Consider the following 21,975-nt stretch of genomic DNA (forward strand, 5'->3'; position numbering starts at 1 on the left):
GTATTTATCAAGGTGGTTCTGCTCAGCCCATTCAGACAGTCTCATCAAAAAATGACCAGTATCTCTTAGCACACAGTTTCAGCATCATCAATTATCAGATGTAGCTGTTTGTTAACATAGATAGACAGGGGCTCAGTGACCCATCCCTTCCCTGATACAATAGGTCTCATAGGGCCATTGATACATGTCTTATGAACCTTGGGCAGTCCATAAATAACAGGTATAGTAGGACGGTTAACATTAAAATACTCAAATAGCTGTTTATCAATCAGCCCCTCCATTAACAGCTCATATACATAATACACATTTCTGATTATCCTATCAAATTCATAGCGCTCACATAGTATGTAAATTCATCATTTAACATTGTAAGCATGGCATCAACATACTTCTCTGTGTCCATAAATACAATCCCTCCCCATTATCTGCTGGTCGTATATACAAATCTTGTTGCACTATTAAGTCATTCAAGACTTCCCATTGTGTATTTGTCATATTAAAATAATTTTTCTTCATGGCTCACTCATTAAAAAAGTTGTAGATTTTCTCACAAACTTCACTAAAAGCCACTACCAGTGGAGGAAGAACAGGAATACATGTACTTGTTTTTTTAAACAGCTTCAAAGGTGAATCAGTATTACCATAATTCAATTTTAACACAATATTGTGTATATATAGTTTAAAATCCAATAAAACTTCATATAAATTTGAGCCTTTTGCTGGTATAAATGAAAGACCAAGATTCAGTACCTTCACCTGCTTTCTGTTCGATTCGTGAGATGAAATATTAATTACCAAGTCCTATGGACTTTCCTCCTCACTGCAGGCCCCTATTTTAGTTGGCGTTTCCATCCTGTTTGACTTGTGCTTCTCGAATGGCCCCTCAAGTTGTGTCTGACCAATTTGGGAGCCTGTAGCTGCAAAAAAAAAAAGCGCTGACCGGTTGTATCTGCATGCTCGTCATTCAATGCGGAAGCAGATGCATTTAAGGTTGCAGTCTTTGCTCTCAGAATTTTATTTAGATTCAAATTCTCATTAGCAATGTTCACATTGGAGTTATGGGTATCCGTGTTGCTACTATCCGAGCAATGTGCACAACTTTCATTTACAGCAAACGCTCGTTTATCCAATGTTGACGAGGGCTGGACATTATCATGCTCAGACCCAGTATAGCCCTCATTCTTCAGCCATGAAAAATATATGACCTTCAGAGAAGTCAGATCTGTCATGGAACAACAACTTCTTAGTTTCAATTAATTTCTTCTTGTAAAGCCCTATATCTGTGAATAGATCAGCTATCTTTTGAGTATACGGGGCTGGGTTAGACAGGTTATTCAGTCTGTTAGTGTCTATTTGTCTTTACTGATTTCCTGACTACTGTTGCCACATGATGGCTAAAAGAGAGGGAGCTATCAACCAAAGTATCTAGGTCCCCAACTACATTTTTGCTTCATAGTGGTGAGTTGTCTATACACTATAAGGGGAGGGTGTCTCTACCAGAAGGGATGATGCTGCACTTTTTAGCATTCAGTTTGAGCCTATTTTTCTTACTACACCAATAATTTACTGGGGGAGTTCATTCTGTAGGGTTTAGGTGTCACAGTGTGACTTAACCCCCAGTTTACAGTCATCTGCAAACATTGTTAGCCAGAGGTCTTGGCTCCCTGCTTGGAGATCTGAGAAGTAAATAACCAAAAAGGACAGGCCCCAGCACTGAACCCTGTGGGACACTGTTGATGACATTCATAGTTTTTGATGAGGCACCTGCAACTTGCACTGTGTGTGTTCTTTCAGCCAGTTTGCTATCTATCTTACCACAAATGGGTCTAGGTTTATGGATTTATAGCTTTTGTATGATGTCAGTATGGTGAATGGTGTTGAAGACCTGGCCTAGGTCAGAATAAGCTGATTGCACAGGTGAGAGGGGAGGTCATGTCTAATAAGATTCTTAACATCACAGTTTATGAGATTAGTTATAATACATTCCATGGCTTTACAGATGAGACTTCTAGGACTGATAGGTCTGTAATTACCCAGGTTGGTTAACGCCACCTCTATGGAGGGGCATCAGCACTGTAGTGCAACACTCAATAGAGAGCAAAACCTATATCTAAACATCGCTTAAACAGTTTAAGGAATGTGTCTGCAAAGGCATGTTTAACACCATTAAGTGATTAGGTACATTCTCAGGTCCCATGGAAGAAGTATTTTAGGTCTTGGTTAGCACTTTCAGTAACTGATCTTTAAAATTATTGGAAGAGTAAGGAGCTCAGATATTCTGGGGCTTTGAATAGGACTCAGGGTGAAGTTGGCACTAATTTCTTTTGCAAGGATATTGGCAATGCCTAGTAGGACAAGCGCTGTCTGAATAGAACTACTTTTATACAACCCAAATTTTATGGTGGTTTACTACAGTATCATGTACCACAGTACTGTTATTGTACCTCACTGGCTTTGGCTGGAAATGGTCAGTCCACCAATCTTACTAGTAAAACTGAACTGAATTGAGGTTGTTGAGCTGGTTTCCGAGAAGGGACTATAGTCCCCTGGCTAGCCAGGGGTGAAAAAGGCCCTTCAAAGTGGTCAGTGCCAGTTTCTGCTTTGACAGGTTTTTGATGATTTACGGAGAATTCTATTCAATTAGAACAGCATCATTAACAGCCTGCTTTGGTTCTTCCCTAAAGGACAGCTTAACCCATGCTAACTAGCACATACTTATCCCAGCTGCTGCTGTCCTGATCATTCTGCTGAACAATCAAAATTAAAAATATGAAACATGAAAGTTTATGGAGAAAGTCACCACAAAACTTCCTAACCTCAGGTCCAGGGATTTCTACAAATGTCTACAGCGCCTGCTATATGCCAGAAGGCTCAGACTGGGACGGATAATTCAGGGCCCCATGGTAAACAGTGGCAAAGGAGAAAGTACAGTTTTGTAGAAAGTTACAATAAATGTATGCGTTAGAGTACATTCATTGTTGCAGTATATGGAAATCTTAAGTAAAAAATTTGCTCTTGTGGGTTTTTTTAGTCATATCCTGAACAGGAGCTGTCGTGAAAAGAAGGACAATTAGTTCAGCATATAAAATACTACAAGATAACTTTAAGAATTAATCAGAGAAGTCAGAAAAGATTGAGAAGAGAGACTGGAAAAGGAATTTGTAAGAGAACTAGATATGTATGGCTCCCAAGTATGAAAGAAAGTCTAGAAGGTTAAGGATCTTTGCTTGCAGCATTTGCATAAATGTTTTATACCCCAAGCAGACTTCAAAGAGTTTTTCTTCAGGTAGATAGCAAGTATTGGAGGTGTGCTGGGGAAGAAACAGGTAACTGGGAACATGTGGTCTGGGAGTGTAATGAGTTGGCAGACTTGAAAAATTCCCTATAGAGTACTTTGTCAGAAATATTGGGCAAGTAAATGGCTGTAACTAAGGATATGATTTTTTTTGAGCTGGGACACAGGAACTTGAATTGCCTACACATAAGGCCTTCTTATTTATTTATTTTATTTAACATTAGTTTACTGGGAAAGTCCGACTTGGAACAAAGCCAATTTTCAGCAGAAGCCGAAGGAGAAATGCTCCAAATGCATGTCTTTGTAACATGGGAGGAAACCAAAGCACCCAGAGGAAACCCACACAAATGCAGGGAGGACATGCAGACTCTGCACAGAAGGCACCACGGCCGAGAATCAAACTGGAGAACCTCTTGCTGTGAGGCAACAATGCTGCCACTGCACTATGTTGGCTGCCAAAAAAGCAAGTGCTAGAAAATGGAAATCAATATCTAAACTGTCTATATTTGAAGTACTGAAATTTGCAAGAGAGACAAAATAACTGGAAGTCAGATCTTTAGAAAAAGGAAGGAGCAAATTATATATAAATAAATGGGAACTGTGAGAACAATAATACAGAATAATGTGTGGAGGGTTGAGGTTTAATGGAAGGCAAGAACCGAGAAACGTATGTAATGTTGGGACTGATGACAGTTGCAAATAAAAGCCCTGGTACGGAAGGCAGTTTCTACCCTGTAAATCCAAAGGTGTTCTTGGTCTCATCCCACTCTTATACCTTTCCTGCTTGAGTTATTTGGTCCCAATTTCTTGGTTCCTCTGTCAGGTTTCTCCAGTAAATCCCAGCCTCCTGCTGCCTACTTTCTGTACCCCTAGTTGCAGTCATCCCTACTGGCAAAATCTCCTTTCAATATTCTGGCTTAGTTCTTATAACAGTTTCTGCTACTTAAGGAATATAATATTCTCTATTCTGTATGCTTCATCATCATTCCTTTCCACTTTAACTTATAACCTTCTGCTCATGTTATGTACGAGTCTTAACTGTGCAACTTGAAAATATCCCTTCAAATCAGGTAAACCTAAACCACCTTATTCTATTGGAATAATCAACTTATTCCATTTAACTCTTGACCGCTTTCCTTCCCAGATAAATTAATTCAATTCTTTACTAATTGTTGTCCACAACTTTTCCTCGGGTTGATAAAAGTATGCCTGACACATATACAAGACTAAAGGGACTAAACATTTTCACTCCTTGTATCTTACTATCCATATCCATAAGTAAGACTTTCCAGTTTCTCAGTTTTTGTATGCTCTTTTGTTTAGTCTCTTCCCACACATCCTTAGCTGCCATAAAAGAAACCTTTTTAATACATATTCCTAAATACTTTAACATGTCTCCGCATGAATATGGGTATTGCTGAACCAACTGGTCTGCGGTTACATAACTTATAGCTATAAACTTTGTTTTAGCTTCATTCATTTTATACCCCCCCCCAAAAAAAAAAAAAAAACTCAAAACCTTCTCAAAATGTTCCACTACAGTAAGATGTCCTCTTCTGGCTTTATCAGGTACAAAATAATATCTGCAAATAAAGCCAACTTTCGAGTATCATAGCAATTCTATCCTTTTACATCCGAGTCACTTATTTTCTTTGCCAATTGCTCTAAATATAAAGCAAATACTGGGGAAAGAGGACATCTCTGCCTAGCTCTTCTATTCAAACTCAGCTTATCTGAAAGGAATCCTTCCACTTTAATTCTTGCCTCTGATCCTTCATATATCCTTCTAATTAAACATATTATTGTATCAGGGTACGTAAAAGCTTCCAATCTCCTAAATGTTTTCGCTGTATCAGGACCCACCAACAGAGGTACTTTCATACATTCGGTTTCCCTCTGGATCATCATTGCTCTATTAATGTTATCAAATGTTTGCCTCCCCCTCCACAAAGCCACATTAATCCATATCTATCAATTTTGACAACACCTTTACCATTCTTTTAGCTAGTATAAACATAGAACACGTTAGAACTCTAGTTCTAAATTGAAATAGATCTACATGACTCTGGGTCTGAAGGGTCTTTGACATCTTTAGGTAAGAAAGCCACCATAGTTTTTTTCCAAGATGTTGGTGATTCCCCTCTTTTTAAAATACTGTTAAACAAAATCCTCCAGATCTTTATCACTTCTTACCCCCCCCCCACCAATTCCAAACTTCCACAGGAATACCATCTGCTCTTGGAGACTTTCCTGAAGAAAGGTTATACATCACTGTTTTTATCTCATCACCTCCTATATCTTAACTGTTAGTTGTTGAACCTTGTCTACCTTTAAACCTTGGCATAATTAAATCTTCCATTAATATTTCTATATGTACTCTTTGTACTCTTTCTTGATTTCCACATTTCTCTGCTTTATACAAATGTGCATAAATTTCAGGAATATCTTTAAAACTTCTACAGGATCTCTGGTTATTTTTGTAGTTATAGATTTGGTGGCAACCTTTTCAAAGTTCTGTCCCCAAGTCGTTTTACTAAAAGTTTTGTGTTCTGGATTTATCAAAAAAAAAAAAAAGAGTTGCTTAACTGCAATCTTTTTAAACTCATGCATATTCTCCAGATACTCCCTTATTTTCTCTTTAGCAGTCTGTGTTAACTCCTCTAGTTCTGTGAGATTCCCCTTATTCTCCAATACTTTAACATTTGTCAGCCTTTATGTAATTTCTATTGTTTTTTAATCATCTCTCTTTCTCTTTTATTTTGACCCTATTTTTAAACTCCATTTTTATCTTATCCCAGTCACTAGCTACAACTTCTTCAGATATTTATATCTTTCCTAAAAATTCTCAAATAAGTTCCACTACCCATTCCTCAAATTCCTCTCTTTTTAGCAGGCGAGTGGGAAAGTGCAAGGGTCTTATTTTTACTTCATTACTTGTCATTTTTATCTTGGTTTTTATTGGTGCATGAATAGAAACAGTTAATGGATGTGTGTTGAAGCCTTCAATTACATGCACATGTTCTGCGAAATACAATTTCAATCTAGTCTAGACCAGTTATTTTAGCTTGGGGATTAATATGTAAATTCTATTTGAGTTCCTACTACTGAATTTGCATCTTCCATACCAAATATTTTCATAAATTCCTTCAGAAATCTACCCTCTTTTGTTATATTGCCCCTTGTAGGTCTCACTGATACCTCCGCACTATTGCAATGACAATGCAATGCAATGACAGTGAATAATTAAATCAATGTGCCACTTGCTATGAAGTATCAGCTACAGTAATTACTCTAGCAAATTGCTTCAATAATTGGTACAGTTAGCCTGATTTCTTATGCTATTACTTCCTGAATGTGCAATAGTCAGGACTGAGTTACCACGCCATACAAGTGCAATATGATCAGAATACATCATACTACAATTGTACATTATTCTAAGCAGTCACAATCTGAAGTCACACTCTTGCAATACCCACTAGTATAATACTGTCTAATGTCTTCCTGCCCAACTGTGGTAATTTATTGTGTTAATATTTTAATCATTACTGAATGTGCAATAGTCTTACTGTCATTCAAACTGTGTGTTCATTGTTATGTCTTGCACAGGGCCCAAAGCAACGCAATTTCATTCAGCTTGCACTGCAGTGTATATCTGATCGACAAAAAAGTTTGCTCTGACTTTTGACTTTGACAAATCAAATTCCATTCTCAGCTATAAATAATATTCCATGGTGAAAGTTAATTATTTCTCCCAAAACTTTCTTAAAATTCATAATAGCAGTTTTTGGAGGAATATAAATACATGTCATTGTAATCCTCCTCCTTTGTCAATAGCCTCTTACTACCACAAATCTAACCCTTTTTGTCTTTTTTCTCCCCTCATCTATCACTATTGCAGGCCTTCTAGCAATTACTATTAATTACTTCTCTTTTCCTCTCTCCCTGACATCATGCTGAATATCTATTCTGAAATCCACTCTGTGTCAAATTCACATGCTCATGTCTTTCCAAGTCCGTTTCCAATTCAATACTCTCATTTTTATCTACACCTGTCAGGCCATTTGAGGGTAATATGGACAACACAGCCATCATGATAAAAAGCTATTGTTCCTACCTATTATACATGACAGTTTTTTGAATGTATATTTCCATTTTTTGTGTTATATGTATATACTAATATTTGGCAAGCTGATCTTTTTACAGTTGTTTCTTCTCAACTCGTTTTGAACCTGTCACATTTTTCAAGACTTTTTGTTGTAATGAAACGCGTCAAACAAAAAATGAAATACAAAACACTCCCATCCCCTATTAACTTGGAAAAAAACACACAAAGCTATATACATCTTTAAAACATGAAGTTTAACCATTCAGACGGAAACAACTACCCCAAATTAACTGCTGCACCTAAGGCATTATCTAACCTAAAATTAAGGCTACCCATGCTGAAGCACATGCTTCAGCCTTGTGCTCCCATTTACACTGATTGCTGCTTGTTATATAGTAAATGTTCGGACTTACAGACAGCTTGTCTTGTGCTCAACAATGAATCTTTGTAAAGTTCATTCAGAAAAGAATAAAAATGAGAAGCAAAGTCCCCCTCTGCTTGCTGACTCACTTTTTGTTGGACATTTTTTTTCCTTCTTAGCCTGCTCTGCTTCAAAAAATGACTTTGATCCTCCAGGAAAAAAAAAACACTTGGAAGACAGCTGGATACAACAACTTGAAACTCTCACTTGTCTTTCGACATTCCCTGAATGCTTGGATAAATTTGAATCTCTTCTTGCCTACTGTACAGTGAAGAATCATTTTTTACTAACACTGTGCTGTCTACCAGTTTTTAATACTTTGCCAGTCTGTCACAGTTTTATCAGGATTAACTCTTTCTGCTGGTATGATTACATCTTAACCAATATAGGTCTTGGCTGCTTTCTCATGGCTAGGTTTGGAGCATACAATTGATGTGCCCTTTCAATTAATAAATTCTGCTGTGCAACACCAGTGCAGTTGGTTATTTGTCTTTTGTAAAATTAATACAGACAGTTCCTTCCAGTTTCGCACAGCAGCAAATCTCAGGTTTTCTCTGTGCAGCTGATTTTCCAACTCTTTTTTTAAGCAGTTCTTCCTGAGCTAGCTTTTTCTTCATGTCAACCAATGGTTTTTGCAGTTTTATCACAGTTCATCTGAATGGCTAGTTAAAAAATTCTTCCATTTTTTTCAGCCCTTTGTTGTTTGAATTCATATACCTTCCTTCAATGTTTCATTTATTTTAATCGCCTCCAGATATATTTGAGTTTACTTTTTCTTCTAAATTACTGAAGGCCATTCTTTTAAAACAGCTGAACCTTGAATTGCTTTTTGCTGAACAGCTCCAGAATCCTTCCCAAATGGTGGTATCTCTCTACCTTTTCTGGTTGATTTTCTTTCATATTTTCCAAATGTCTTCTTTGCTGGCATCCAGGCAGTATATTTACTAACCAGCAACTGAAATTTACCAAAAAAATTTTTCAATGGCACTTTTTCTCAGTTTCTGTTTTCACATTGGGAGAACTGAAGTCGTACTTTGTTCAGGTGTGCACCAATCTTGGTAGTTCTACAGCTTACATTCTGAACCCTCTGCACCAAATGCCAGACACCAACTGTTTTTTTTTTCTCCTTTGCAGCCTTTCCAGTAAAGCTAACATCCTTTTCTTGTACTGCCTCCAGATATGCATATACCACTCCAGATGAGGTCTAATCAACTGCGCATTACAGTGGGGGAATTATCTCCTTGTCTTAGGAAGTCGATTCCTACAGCCTGTGGGTTTTGGCTTCAGTCTGTTCTTGTCTGTTCAGTGATAACATTACTATGTTCAGTCCTTTTTCTTGGGCTATCTACTTCATTTCAGCTTCCCCTAGACTGACTATGACCACAGGTTGCTGCATCCTTATTTAGCACCACGCATTTGTCTATAATGAATGCTAATGGTTACCTCTGATATTATTTTGTTAATATCCTGAGATCCTGCCCTATGCTCTCCTGTCTATTTCTATGCCCCCCTACCTTAGTACAATCTGCAATATCAGTGCTCTCCAGCATGTCTGAAACAAATGTAATGAACAGATCTGGCTAAGACCCAATACCTAATGGCACTAAACTCATTGTATGTCTCTTGACATGGTCCTGTGCACCATTACCTTTTGCCTTCTTCCTTCTAGCCAACTTCCTACCTATTTCAAAATTATGTTTGCTACCCAAAGACTAGATGTTTAATCAGTAGCATTTTCTAAGTAGTGGAGTTAAGTGCGATACAGAAATCAAATTAGAGGCCATATCAGTCCAAAAACCATTACCCTGGAGCTCTGTAATGCAGTTGCAATTCTGAATCATTGATTAGTAGGATCTTCCAAATACAAATCTTATATTAGCTCATGTTCTAGAGTTGGCTGGACTCCAGAAATATCACCAACCTTCCCAAATATTCTTCTGGATGACTGATCTATAAAATTTAAGATTGGTTCCTCTGTCTCCTTTGCAGAAAGCCAGCACCACTACTTAATTTCACGCCTCTGGCATATTTCTAGTGGCCACAGCACTACTGAATAACTAGAAAATTCACTAAGACCTTGGTAAGGTCCTGAATGATTGCAGAGAGTAATTAATTGATCTCCTGGACCATATCCTACCTCAGTTTGGCCAGTTTGGGGTTTTATCACTCAAGCCATCCAAGACTCCCTTTACTCAATTCCTTCTCCAGTTTGGTATCCCCAACTTCTTTGTCAAGATGGAAGTAAAGTTGATGATTAGCATATCAGCTTCTTCCATTTTTTTATGTCCCACCCTTTTGTTGACTTGTTAGAGGAGTCCTTCTTCCTTTCCCTTCCACTACATACCTGAAAAACATTTCATCTCCAAGCTTTACTCCATCTACTAGTGCTTTGAATTTCATAACTACAGTGTGCCTGTTCAAATGGTTCATATGCATAAATGAGTTCTATTCTAATGTATTGTGAAAATTCTTGAATGAAAGCTTCTCTTTAGTCTTGGAGGGTTAACATGAACAACTTTTTTTTTGCTACAATTCTTGCACTAATCCACCATGGTGTTACAGGAAAAACAGGAGGTAGAGTGGGAGTAGCAGAACTGGAAACAGACTAATTTAGTTGATTCATTAAATCAACAGGTACTGTACTTCTAGTCTTATACATGAAAAACCATACACAGTTATTACAATTTCTCAAATCATTTTTCTAAGGCGGTAAAAGTTAAAAAGCTTCCTCAAAATGGATTCCACTTTCCCAAGTCATTTAAGAGCTGCATAGCTGGCTCTACAAACAGTGCCATCTATTTGCACATACATCAATTTATCTAGTTACACATACACATCCAGTAATTCTGCTAGCTACAGGATCACCATACATGGTCTGATAGTGGAGTTGCATCAGTTACTGACATCCTGTTAGGCGCATCATACTTAAATTAAGCACATTTTGTTACGTCTTCCAATTTTCTCTGCAGTATTCACCATCTCTGATGACTGGTGTTTGGCATGAAGTTGAGAGAGATTGCAAGGCATTTATCACCTATGTTAAAACAGACCTCTGAAATTTTAAATACAAAGTGCATAGTTTAGGGATCCAGTGTGTGTGTGTGTGTGTGTGTGTGTGTGTGTGTGTGTGTGTGTGTGTGTGTGTGTGTGTGTGTGAAAAAAAACAGAATAAGGTGTGTGATAACCAGGGGAAAGTAAAATGAAGCAGACAGCCCTGGAAAAAGGAATCAGCATAGTAATAGTGTAGCTAAAATCTATAATTGACTGATTCCTAATTAACTCATAATACATCTTTTTGATGGAGATGTCTCTTTTTATCCTATATACATTTAATTCATTAAATTTGTTGAAAAAACTCTTTCAGGGATAAGGAAGAAAGAAATTATAAATCATCTGCATCTGTGTGTGTTGTGGATGATCAAACTAACCCCTTCAGTAATCTTTTTCTTTCAAAGACACAGAAACAAATAGTCTAGTACTTGATACAGACAACCTCCACACCTGGCTGCATAGTACAAGAATAACAGATCACCACTGGTCTAGAGCACTTATGCATGATAGCACTGCCTACACTGCAAGTTTCATAAGGCAAGCTTGTGATAGTCTGGATCCATACCAGGTCAAACTATTTCCGAGCTACCCTATCATATTCTTCCATTAACCTATAAACAAGAGTGCACATTTGTGTGGTCAGTGTCAGTACCTGTGACCATCTCTGTGAAAATCTGGTAACAGGCAAATGCCTTCAGGTGGATGCTTATATGACAAAGACTCCTTCTATAACAGTTAATAGTAGTTTCAGCTTCTTGCAATAACTAGAAATGTTTTAACTTCTTGAGTAGCAGGCAGATAAGCCTTCATAGGTGTCAAGGATTGTACTTTTCTTCCCTTCACCTAACTTCAGATTCTTACCACTGCCCTTTCTGACTAGCTACTTATACCCCTCTCAGGGGTACTGCTGACAATAAATCTCCTGAAGATAAGGAAGCACTAGCTGTCTGTATTCCATTTATTTTATCCCAGCTTCTGGAAAACTATATTCCAATTCCACTGCCTCATCCAGCTTAGTCTCTCTCTTCCACACTGATTTTAGTTCATTTAGGAGGTAAGCTCTCAGAATTCTATTTTTAGCACTACTCTAACAACTGACAGAATGGTAAGTAGTCTGGAAAAATAGAAGCAGTTTGTGTGTTTGATTCTCATGCTCAAGCTTGTTAACAGACTTCTTTACTGAGCATGAAAGTAAAATCAGCATAATTTATTAGAAAAAAAAGCTTCAAAATCTTCCTGTCAGAAAGTTATTTCCTGATGGTTTAGTGCCACAAAAAAAAAATAAAAAAAAGAGACCTGACTGAGACCAAGACATCAAGGGTTTGATTACTAATCCAATCCCTGAAGAGCCAGAACAGGACAGAACACGGTCTTAGTTTTGATAGCCCACCTCTCTTGGAAGGGTCTTCCACCCAATAATTAATAGTTACTGAGTTCCTGCTGGAGACAAATGATGCTAGTCCAGCCACATATGCATATGTGATGTAAACTGAAAACTGCATACGGCGTAACAAAAAAAGCCCAATGCATCTGTCAAGCCTGTATCATAAGAAGTTCTGATCACATTTCTGTGTAGTTTTCACAGTAAATTACACAAGGATTTAACCACAAGGCAAATGTCAGGTGTTGAGGAAAGGTAGGGTGGAAATTGAGGAGGAACTATGGGACATGGCTGATGAAAGACAACTGTACTAAGACCCCAGAAAATAAAGGAAAGATATTTATTTCCATACTATTTAAATACACACCATCAAAAAGACTGATTGCAGTGTTAACCAAGAGACACACAGAGAAAAAAATAGGCTGGTTACTGCAGGTGAAGGTATAAAGGAAGGCCAATTACAGTAACTCAGCAAAAGTCCTCTGAGAATAAGTATGCATTGAACAAAAACATATTAAGCACAACTTCTGGCCAACAGTGAATCAATGTGTGGATGGTCATACAGGCTTTTATTACTTTAAAAACCAAGACACAGGAATTCCATCTGTAATTAGCCCAATTAATTAAATGAAAACTGGCAAAGATATACAGCTTTAGAAAAAAATATTTTTAAAATTAAATACTGTTCCGTGTCCATTTCTTACAATAGAAATGGTTGAAGATGACTTTACAAAGAAACTTGACTTGGCATTATCTTTAGTAGATGGTTAGGATTTCTGTGTGGCTTTTGAGACAATGAAACTCACTCCATTTATGAGGACTCAGAGATGGGAAAACAATTGTCCGTCTCTTACCTTGCTGTGTGAACTGTGTACCACAAGTTGTACACATCATGGTGAACAGCCAAACAGAGAGAGTCATCCTTCAAGACTGGAGTTTCCTCTGGAAGAAAGTAAACACACTGCATCCAGTGATCTCGCCACTATGAGAAAAAAGATAGGAAAATGAATATTAAATGTCTGGAATTGATAAATACACCAATAAAATCACACGAACATGTTGCATTTTTCACAAAGAGGCAAGCAGTCTTTCTGAAAATGGTACATACAGGGTATTTCTACAGTCACTTAGAGGCATTCTGAATGGATGGATTTCAAGTACTAGTTGAGGATTTTATTTACTTAATGCTCATTTATGTTTACATGTGATCCAGTAATACTGCAACTAATCATAGTCATAAACATTAAATGATGCACTTGAGAAAAAATTCATTTAGGAGGAAAGGATGCCCCTAGAGTCGGTGCTGTGGGGGTTATAATTGCCAATTTCAACCCTGAAACTCTGTAGCTCAATGTCTGTTCATACCAACAGATACTTAAAAAAAAAAAAAAAAAAACAGCCCAATCAACTCCAAAAACAGCCCAAAACCAAGCCAATGTATGTCTTCATATCCCCAAGAGTAAATAACAACAATATGCCATAAATCGACTATAATTAAAGTTCTAATAAACCTTACTGTAACAAGAGACTGCATGCACTGACAATGGGATAAAACGAATTGTAAAATATATCATGAATTACTAATAATTAATCTTAACTACCAGATACTTATTTATCTGTAACTGCAAAATATTAGTCATGTAGAACATCATCATGATTATTGGTCGAGCAAATGTTCAAATTTAATATACTCAGCATTGCTGCTGTTGGGATAAATCCATTGAAAACGATCCCTTTGCTCTCCGTGTATCTTTGAATGCGTAACAAAGCTTCTGGCATGCCTTGCTGCATTCTGTTTCTCAGTTTCATTTTAATCAGATTCAGTTCAAAGAAAGTTCTCTCTCTATGTGGCTGCATTACTGAAAGGCATCATCGACGCACTCAAGGCAAAATGTCCCAGCTGTAGAAAGTCAAAATCCCCTGAAGCATCCATATGATTTGCTACGGTTATCCAGAACTGTTCAACATTATTATCGCTAAAGTTTGTCCATGTCATTGTGCCAATTCGCAGCCACTGCTGCTCCAGATTTCCTAAATTCCCTTTGCACAAAGGTAAAAATGACAACTTGGACAGGTTTGGTTTCTGTACTCCAAGGACGAAATAAGGTGAGAGATCAGCCAGAGATTCTGGCTTCTGCACATTTGCCAGCAATCTCTGAAGCAGCTCCCTTAGGGGTTCCAACAGAAAATCATGACCACGCTGTTTTATTTACTCTGCCGAAGAGTGCTCAATGTTAGACTCAAGCAACATTAAATGGAATTCACTGCCATGATTACTTACTAGAGGTAGATAGCTAGATGTTTTTTTCTAGATCAAAAGCCATTGTTCCTCTCCACGAAGTGAGTGTGGTTGGTCTTACAATTCACTGAATCATATTTTGATACAAAGTTATCAGTTCAGTCAACAACTCTACAGGACTCGCTTTGTCTAAATTAAATAATTTGTTCAATCTGTTCAGTTCCTGTAATATGGGCCACAAAAACAAGTAAAGTTTATTCTCTGGTGAACTGAACATCTGATACAGTATCTCATCTGTGTAATCACACAGTTCATCTATGGCCATCTGAAAATGAAGCTTCAGTTCGTCAAATTGATCAAGGACCTGTTGAACGCAGGAGGCAACAGACAGTCAAAGAGTGTCTGACAACTTTAAAATCTTAAGAGGTACTTCACCAATACTAATGCATTCAAATAATTGCTTATATTTCAGCTGGTGAATGGTACTGTAGTCAAACCAATTATAGGTCTCGGATATCATAAATTCAATGTTTCTTGGCATCACCTTCAGTGCATGAGATGAACTTAGTTGAACTGAATGACATATACACTCTGTGTACAACATCTGGGCAAACTTTGTGAACCCGCTTTATGACTGAATTATTATTTCCACATCCATGTGAAGCAGAATTCTTCTCTAACACAATTCAAGTGCAACTTGGACAACTGGATGGGAAACCGGAAATTCATACCTGGTTTGGCATCTGTCTCTAATGGACACAAGTAACCTGTAAATGGATCATCTCCCAGGCCCATGCTTACACTTATCAAGGGTAGCAGAACTTGTCAGAGATTTGGGATGCATGGCTAGGCTTAAAAAGGCCCTTGTGGTCATTAACCTCGTAAACATCTATGAGCATAGTACTTCAGCCATTAGTTGCTAAGCCCAAGCATTTAATTGGTAGTTTACTTGACTCAAGAAACTTGGTAACTGCATTGAATATTCATTCTGCTGTTCCTGTCAAGCAATATTATTCCAAAAAATGTTGCGACAATAGAGCCCAGTGAAGGACTGTAGTATCGCACCATCACACAGAGCTGTTTTTCCAGGGCAATATCCGTGATTAAGGAGTAGGCCATCTCCTTACTGTCTAACTGAACTTAGTCCAAGATTAATTCTTCATGCATTGCTGGGCCAAGAACATTCTTGAAGAGTGCGGAACATTTTGTTCGGTGAAGGGCTATGTCTTTATTGGAAATGTCTCTAACAATCTCTCCTATATGATCTCCTGTTGCAGTACTGGAATGGCACACAACATATGCCAACTTCAACTCGGCTACCTTGACAGTATTGTCTACAGGTTTCACATGACAACCGGTATCATGTAAACTCCATGCATGTGAAAATGGTGTGGCATTCCATTTATGTTTAGTCATTCCAGCATAATTCACTAAATCTCCATGATGGGTGTGGATGTGACATCTGCAATACCAACAGAAAGCAACGGTATCATTACTAGGCACACTGCATATCAAGTCCCTTAATGTGGCATCTTTATCCCAGATTCTGCTGTATCATTTCTCATACTGTGACCACCAACTCATAACTATGGCTGAAAGTGGAGCACTTTGCACTTGAAAAGGCAGTCCCGCTGCCCTCCACTGGCTTCCAAAAGTTTTAAACATACAAACAACAGTTACTTTTTCAGTTTCTAACAAAACACTGTGGAAGTTATCAATGCATAAAGGTGTAGCTTCTTGGTGTCAGATTCAGAATGGTTTGCACTTAGACTCGAGTCAAACTTTATAGCCTTAAAAGAAGAAAAAAAATAGAAATGCGAACACAATTTAATACAGTGCTTACCCAGACAACCATGAAAATACTTTAATCACGTGCAGTCTCTTCTTACAATAGGGTTTATTATGACTTTAATTATAGTTGATTTATGGCATTTTGTTCTTATTTACTCCTGGGGATATGAAGAAATACTGTGTTCCACACATTACAGATTGCCCTGCACCATAAATAAATTACAGACTGTAAAAGTGGCACAAAGCTTCTATCAAGTTTCTTACATAATTGTCTCTTAGTCTGTAGGATACCTAGTACAGTAACAGGCCTTATGAGTTGGTCGATATAGGATATGTTGTTTAGACTTTTTATCCTTTCAGTAAGATCTCTGTTGGCATTCCAGCTGTTCCATGTATATGGACAGATACATGCCAAAGGGGGCATTATATTCAATGATTGGCCTAATGAGGGCCATGTAAAGGGGGTAATGACATCCCTACATGTAGACACAATCCCTTTGTTTATAAGCTGCACAGTATAGGAGCTCTTACAATAGACACATGTTGGTCAAACGTGAGGTCACTGTCCATATAATACTGAAAAGGATTAATTCATGAAAATAATGCTTTTTAAGATATCCTGTGAGCTTCTTTGTTGAAAGTATTAGTAACCTGCTCACAGTTGTTCCACATTATGAAAGGCAACCTTCCACTGAATGCACTACTGAAAGGAGTATGTGTACCATTTTTATTTATTTTTTTTCTACCACCATTTCACCTATGGAGTCATGGTGCACAAGGGAAGTATAAGTGTGAGACATTTTAGGCCAAATGTGGGGCAGGGCACACAGCAATATTCTGAGCCAAAAGTCAGATAGTTAAAAGCCCTACTGATCCATACCTCTCAACCTCTTAGAGCAATAAATCTGGACAAAACCTCAAATAATGGGGGGACAAAAGCCCCAAAACAGGTACAATTTATAAATATTGCTCTTACAAACTTAGAAATATGACCGAACAACTTTTGCATTAGCATGAATTTTCTGAAGGATATGAAGACTGAAACTCAAATATCTGCCATTATTTTCTGACGCCAATCCTCAATGATTTGCCAGAAACCCACAGTCTTATGAGAAATAGACGAGAAATATGAGGCAAACATCTGGACATTCTGTGAAAATCTATATGTTGAGAGGTAAACTACCCTAGTGCAACAGTTTTATCCGAACCCAACTAAAATAATGCAGCAAATATATTATTTACCCATAATACCTGTGCGCTTTCATGATACAGCATGATACATTTTTAAAGACAACTGCATATATACTGGCTAATAGCACAGGCATACTAATTGCTAAAATAAATACAATAAAAACAGTCAAAATATCAAACAAATGTTACGTTCTCTGCACTCCTTAACAACAGACAGTTAGCTAACTCCCCTGCCCAGTCCATGTGCCTACGTGGTCCTATGCAAACTTTAGGGCAGGTGAGCGCAAGCAGTTTATTTCAAGCCTGGGCCTCCGCTGTGCCTGGCCTGCAGATAAAGACAACAACTTAACTGCCACCACCACCCTGTACTTGCTAATACTCATCAACTAAGAAGTAAAAATGAACTCTTTATGCCGAACCCTGCATGACCAATGAAGAAAAGTTGGTTTACTTTTCACTCTTTACAACTTTTATAATTTTAATCAAGTTCATGGAAATTTCAAATTAAAAATCTTTGGTTAATCACTTTATTAAAATGAAAATAAGCTACTTGTTTAAATAAGGATAAATGTGGAACCAAATATCATCCTAAAAGACTCTATATGCCAATCACAGGTGGGGAATTTACTGTAAGCCCCACGGGGAATGTCACATCACCAATGGCAAACCCCCAAAGTGGATACCTCCCCATAAACACGCCCATGTCTTAAGATATAAATGTAAACCAAATTCCCTGTATTGGTCACACAGCATATAGTTCACAGAGTACAGAGTTATTTTTTTTTTTTTAACTTCTTAAAGGGATTTTATTGAGAAACGTTTATATCAGTATTTCAATGAATGACTTAATTCTGTTTTTTGGCAAAAAAAACTTCCTTAGCTGCTAAAGGTCTTCCCAGGTGCAAACAAGTGAGAAAAAAAAAACAGAAAATATTCCTGAGTTGACCACCACAGAGCTAGAAGATAGCGTTGAAACCAGGTAGTTATGTACTCACCATAACGATTGATATATGTGGTCCATCTCGCCTCACATTCTTTACTCACGGGTTCGGAGCCGAGAATCGGCTCCAACTCGGCCAACTTATTTTTCTAGCACAAAGCCTCTAATTGGCTGGGCTAACCCGGTATCCCAAGATGCACCTCGCCCTAGGCCCAGATCTAGTTTGCAGCCATTCCAGTCACACCCCACACACACAACTGCCACTGGAAGGAGCTCCAGCCAGAAAGGAAAGAAAAAACAACCGACATTGAAGGATTCTCAGAGCCAATTTTCCTCCAAATCCTACAGGAAGGGGGCAGGTGGGAGGGTACGTAAGAATGTGGGGCGAGATGGACCACATACATCGATCATTATGGTGAGTACATAACTACCTGATGTTATGTGGTCCTATCTCGCCTACATTCTTTACTCACGGGACAGCGTCCCCAGCACCTCTATCCTGGGCGGCTCATAGGAAAATACTCCTGAGAACCGTGGAACCAAAGGAAGCCCAGCCCCTAGAAGCCACGTCCAACTTGTAATGAGTAATAAAGGTGTGCGGAGAGGCCCAGGTGGCCGCAGCACAAATATCATCCAATGAAAGCCTAGCATGGTATGCTATTGATGTAGACACTGCCCTGGTAGAGTGAGCTTTGACGGGAAAAGGTAAATTTCTGCCTGCTGATGAATAAATAAAGGAAATACAATCTTTGATCCATTTAGAAATTGTGCTCTTGGAAATAGGACAACCTGTTCTGTTTTCTGAGAAGGACACGAACAGTTGATCAGACTTCCTAATATGCTTAGTCCTGTGCAAGTAGAATCTTAGTTGTCTGTGCACATCCAACTGGTGAAATCAAAACTCTGCTTTATTGGAAAAGTTTGGAAAGAACACTGGTAACTCGATAGACTGATGACGGTGGATGACATCTTCGGAAGGAAGGACGGGTTAAGTCTCAGGGAAACTCTGTCCTTATGAAAGGTCAAATACGGAGGTTTAATGGACAAGGCTTGAATTTCTGATACCCTTCTGGCAGACGTAATGGCTATTAGGAAAGCCGTCTTCCAAGACAGAAATTTTAATTCGCAGGTGGCAGCCGGTTCAAAGGGCGGTGAAGTGATGGCTTGTAACAAAATGTTTAGATCCCATGGCATGACAGGTTCTGAAACAGGAGGGCGAAGTAACCAGGCACCTTTCAAGAAGGCCTTACAAAGTTTATGGCCCATAAGAAAAGACTCTTAAGATGTATGAAAATTAGAAATTGCAGCCAGCTGCACCTTAATGGTAGCAGGCGCGGAGGCCTGTCGGAAAAGCACGGCTAAAAAGTCTAAGACCGACGGAATTGGGGCTGTGAAGGGGGTCCAAACCTTGGGCCTGAGCCCAAATGGAGAATCTCTTCCATTTGCTGGAATAAATCCTTCTGGTGGAATACTTATGAGATGAAGACTAGATGTGTACCACCTCAGGTGAAAAGGAATGTCGTCTAACTAGTGATGGAAGTGGAGCAGCCAGGCTATCAACCTGAGGGTTCGCAGGGAGGGATGGAGCTGTCCTGACATGTGAATCAGTAGGTCTGGCACTGGGTCCAGGGTCCAAGGTCCATCCACTGCGTACTGCTGAAGAAAGGGAAACCATACTTGTCGAGGCCAGTGTGGAGCAATTAGAATCATCCTGCTTCCCAAGGATATGGCTTTCTGAGTCACTCTTGGTAACAGAGGAAACGGAGGGAAAGCATAGATCAGACCGGGGGGCCAATCGTGGACTAGAGCGTCCCTGGGTGACTCCCCCTGTGAGGGGATCAGTGTGAAGTACTTGCTGCATTTGGCATTGAGAGGGCTGGCAAAGAGATCGCAGCAAGGCTGACCCCACCTGTTGAAAATTTGAATCGCCACTCGGTTGTTCAGGGACCACTCATAAGGCATCAGAATAGCTCTGCTCAGCCTGTCCGCTATCACGTTGGTCTTTCCAGGAATGTGCGTTGCCACTAAAAACCATTGGGAAGACACTGCCCAATGCCACACTCGCATGGCCTCTCTGCAGAGGGGATAAGACTTGATTCCCCCCTGCTTTTTCAGGTACCACACCACGGACATGTTGTCCGAGTGAATTGCAATCGTTCCATGAGGAAGAGAGCTTTGGAGTGCCCGCAACACTAGTAACACCGCTCTCATCTGTAGAACATTGATGTGCAGGTGTACCTTGTGATCTTGCCACGTGCCTTGGACCGTCCTGCCAAGATAATGCCCCCCCATCCCATCTGGGAGGCGTGCGTGGTCACCGTGGCCACTGGAGACATAGGAATCAAGCTCCTCCCTTTGTCCAGATTGGTGGAACATAGCCACCAGAGGAGGTCCTGTTTGCACCGTTCTGTGAGAAGTATCAAGTGGGAAAGAGGAAGTTTCTGAAAGGACCATTGGGCTGAAAGGAGCCACTGTAGGATCCGCATGTGTAACCTGGCTAGAGCATGATGGTGGCAACCATGGATCCCAGGAGCTGGAGAACAAACCTGGCCAGAACTCTCTTGAGGGGCAACAATGCGTGAATCTGAGACTGCAGCACTCTTATTCTCTCTTGTGGCAGAAAAGCCCGCATTTGAATAGAGTCTTGCTCTGTACCTATAAAAACAACACGCTGTGAGGGCAGCAAGGCAGACTTTTCCCAGTTCAAGGTAATTCCTAGTTGTTGATAAAGCGTAATGGTAGCCTCCCTGGCTTGAATGAGGAGATGCCTGGTGGGGGCGGTGAGAAGCCAGTCATCCAGACATGGAAACACCTGGAATCCCCGACATCTCAGGTGAGCCATCACCACTGCCAAACACTTGGTAAACACCCTGGGGGCTGTGGTGAGACCAAAGGGCAGGGCACGAAACTGGAAGTGACTGGCTCCCAGCCGGAAGCGTAAGTGACTCCTGGATGCCTTGTCCATCTTGATGTGGTAGTAGGCATCCTTGAGATCGATGGAGCACATCCATACTCCTTTTTCCAGCAAGGGAAAAATGGACTGAAGAGTGACCATACGGAACTTGGACTTCAGAACGTAGTGATTCAATCGGCTGAGATCCAGAATGGGCCTCAGGTCCCCTGTTCTTTTCGGCACCAAAGAGAGTCTTGAGTAAGTTCCTGATCCGATATGGTCTGAGGGGACTGGTTGGATGATAGCAGCTTTGAAACTTCTAGTGCTGCTTGATCCCGTTGACTGGGTGGAATGTCCGGGATTCTTTTGACTGGAGGGGGTGTTGATAAAAAGGGAATAGTGTAACCTCCGGTAACTATTCGAAGCACCCAACGATCCTGGGTGATGCTTTTCCAGGCTTCCGGATGCAACGAAATTCGTCCCCCGACTGGCTCCGGAACAGCACAGTCGAGCAATGCCTCAGGAATGCTGAAAGGAAGACCCGAGAAAGGAATCGCGGTCTCCCGAGTTGCGGGGGCCTCCTCTGCCTCTAGGACGGCATCTTTCAGAATAATTTCCCCCTCCTCTGCCTCTGGAGGGGGACTCACCTTGAGCGGCAGGGAAAGACT

The 21,975-nt window shown here is 39.6% G+C and overlaps 1 protein-coding gene across 4 annotated transcripts in view; it reads right to left on the reverse strand.

The window, feature by feature from the left end:
- Positions 1–21,975, reverse strand: part of PRMT7 (protein arginine methyltransferase 7) — an 843,610-nt gene that overhangs the window by 387,201 nt on the left and 434,434 nt on the right. For all 4 annotated transcript variants that reach the window (XM_044081516.1, XM_044081514.1, XM_044081513.1 and 1 more), the window contains one exon: positions 13,108–13,235. In XM_044081516.1, coding sequence (XP_043937451.1) covers positions 13,108–13,235 — 128 coding nt within the window. The remainder of the gene's footprint in view (positions 1–13,107; positions 13,236–21,975) is intronic.

This window comes from Protopterus annectens, chromosome 8.part0 (assembly GCF_019279795.1).
Source record: "Protopterus annectens isolate FY-2018-M chromosome 8.part0, PAN1.0, whole genome shotgun sequence".
Taxonomy (NCBI): Eukaryota; Metazoa; Chordata; order Ceratodontiformes; family Protopteridae; genus Protopterus; species Protopterus annectens.